The following is a 2,522-nucleotide window of genomic DNA, read 5'->3' on the forward strand; positions in this document are numbered from 1 at the left end:
GCGTTCCAGAGCGCCTGCCGCGCGCCTGCGCGCGCCTCCGTCAGGTGTACTGCACACACCTAAAAGCGTCACTATTATCCCTCCAGAACGCCCGTAGGAGGCGCGCCAAGGCGTGCGGCACCTGTTCAGGAACACCTAACGAAAGCGTGCAACAAGCGTGCCATGACACCTTCGAGTTTCGCCAGGGTGAGCTGTCCTTCCGGGGAATTCCCTTCCCTACTTGACGCCTTTGCGGGCGCCACGGGGCCGCCACAATGGAGGAGGGGGGGGGGGGTACTCAGATGTCGCGACGGGGCGCCGTTTATTGGGTCGACGGCCGCCGTGACATCCGACGCAGCCAGGGGCCGCGGGGCCGCCGTGCCCGTGTGCGCTGCACCTGCACCCAGGTGAGACGCGTGGGGGTCGACAACCCTACGCTCGCGCCGTCGGCAGCCGGATGACTTCCTCCACCGTCAGGAGGGCCTCGAGGAGGGCCCCTCCCCTCCCTCCTATACCATATGACCGCGGGGGCTTACCTCCCCCTTGGCGGGGGCGGGGGGCGGGGGATTGAGCCTCATGGGTTCGGGAACCTACTGAGGACTCTCGCCGAATCAGGCAAGTCGCAGCGCGTTGCTTTGGTTATCGTATTATTTCCTTATCGATAATTAAAGCTAGCATCTTAACGATGCTTTAGTGCATTTTTTCAGTCTGGAGTGTTTTAAGGTGGCCCCTGCTTCTGGGGCGTTGTCGGCCCGCTGGCTGCGCGTCGAAGGGTTTGCTCTAAGTGCTTGTCGCGCCAGCTGGTGCATGGCGCGGCATGTGCGCTGTGCGCCTGCTGGACGAGCTGACGCGCTCACTTTGTCCGGGCCGAGCCCGGCCGTACAGTACCTCCATGGTACCTCTGGTGCGTACGCGGCTGGACCCGGCTAGAGGCGTGCTCTGGGGCCCTGCCTGCCGCTGCCCAGCAATAGGGGCTTAAGTGCAGGCTGCAAGGATGTCATTAGGGGGCTCCCCGCCCCCCACGCCCCGTGCCCCGCGCGCCCCGCGCTGCGTGTTGTGGAAAGCGGTAACCATGGCGACCGGGGCGGCTGCGTCCTGGAACCGAACGCCTGCAGGCCTACAGGGTCCTGCCGTCTCGCTCCGCCCTGCGTCCGGGTTGGTCCTGGAGTCCCGGGGCGCCGCGGACGCAGCCGACGAGTGTTGGACTGGGGGGCTGGCTGTGAGGCTAGCGCCCGTGGCGCGGGGCGCGCGGGGCGCGGGGGTGGAGTGGACTGACGGGCTCGCCACGGCCCGGCCGGCACCGCGGCGTAGTGCTGCACGCGGCCGCCGCACCACCGCGACCCCGCGGCGCCACAGTCGCTCCGCCTGGGCCAGTGTTCGATCGACTGGGCTGCGTCGCGGTGGTAGTCGCGGTGGAGGCGGAGGCTTCGACTTGGTCTTCTCGTACGTGCCGTTGTGTTTCGTCCCGTTTGTTTGGGCGTGCAGCTGTGCAGCTGGGCCGCCAGCTGCAGCGCGAGTGCAGTGCCAGGTGCGCCAGAGTGCGTGTGGTAGGCGTCGGCCCCAGCTGCGGTGCGAGTGCAGGCGACAGTGCAGTGTTGTTTACATGTCGGCGACGTGCAGCGCCAGCGCGAGCCCCCGCAGCCCCGTGCCCCTAGGAGCCAGGAGATGAAGAGCGAGACCAGGCCCGGGGCTAGGGCCCCCCGCATCTTCCTCTGCTGCACACAGAGCTCCCCGTGAGCGAGGCCAGGTCCAGGCCCTGCCCAGGCCAGCCTCAGCGTTCAGCAGCTACTCAGCAGCTTACCAGCACAACATCCACGGTGGATAAGGCAGCCAGCCACAGCGCCATGGTCATACGGTAGGTTATTGGTTTGAACGGGCGTCCTGCAGCAGGACCAGGAGAAAGAGGGGGCAGGGGCGGAACCTGGAGAAGGAGGTCCTGCAACCACGTCACGGTGGAGGCCTAGCCGTCTGTCGGTCCGTCCGTCTGCTGGCAGTAGTGTTTTGGTCGGGGTCGCCTGCACTCAGCAGTGGGTACTTATGCCCTTGCCCGCCCCGCGCCTCCCCTCCCCCGCTTCGCTTCTCTGAGACTTGAATCCCGACTTGAACGACGTTCGTTCTGGTCGAACCGCTGGCGAGTGGCTGCCTGGAGAGGCTCCAGACTAAGCTTCAGGCCAGACGCTCCAGGCGAGGCGGGTGGAGGTGGAGGGCTAGGAGTGGCTCTAACCTCAAAGTCCTGTCTCTGCCTCTGATCTGCTCGCCGCCCCAGTTGATCCCGAGCAAGACGTGGGAGGCCAGGCCAGGCTTTGTGTCTTGTTAAAAACTCAGTAACTGTTCAGAACCAGCAGGGAACAGTGCAACACTAGTTTAAAGAGCGTTTTGCTGTTGCTCTACTTCCTCTTCCTTTGTCGTCTTTGTCTTGCTCGTGAGATCAAGATTTTATTCACGACTTGGATCTCAGATCAATTCCTAAACGTCAGTTTAACTCTCTTTAAATTTGAGGAGGATAGTAAATTATTTCTTATATAATTTCATTTGTTTAATAC

At 63.5% G+C, this 2,522-nt stretch overlaps 1 protein-coding gene across 2 annotated transcripts in view; it reads left to right on the forward strand.

The window, feature by feature from the left end:
* Positions 1-1,319: 1,319 nt before the first annotated feature.
* LOC113204898 (protein pellino) overlaps positions 1,320-2,522 on the forward strand; it is a gene marked incomplete at its 3' end in the record, with an annotated part of 11,945 nt that continues 10,742 nt past the window's right edge. Inside the window, 1 exon segment of one of the 2 annotated variants that reach the window (XM_026420273.2) lies at positions 1,320-1,834. In XM_026420273.2, coding sequence (XP_026276058.1) covers positions 1,824-1,834 — 11 coding nt within the window. In that variant the 5' untranslated portion in view covers positions 1,320-1,823. 2 annotated transcript variants of the gene reach the window in all.

The sequence above is a fragment of the Frankliniella occidentalis genome, unplaced genomic scaffold (genome assembly GCF_000697945.3).
Source record: "Frankliniella occidentalis isolate FOCC.00 unplaced genomic scaffold, Focc_3.1 Scaffold946, whole genome shotgun sequence".
NCBI lineage: Eukaryota > Metazoa > Arthropoda > Insecta > Thysanoptera > Thripidae > Frankliniella > Frankliniella occidentalis.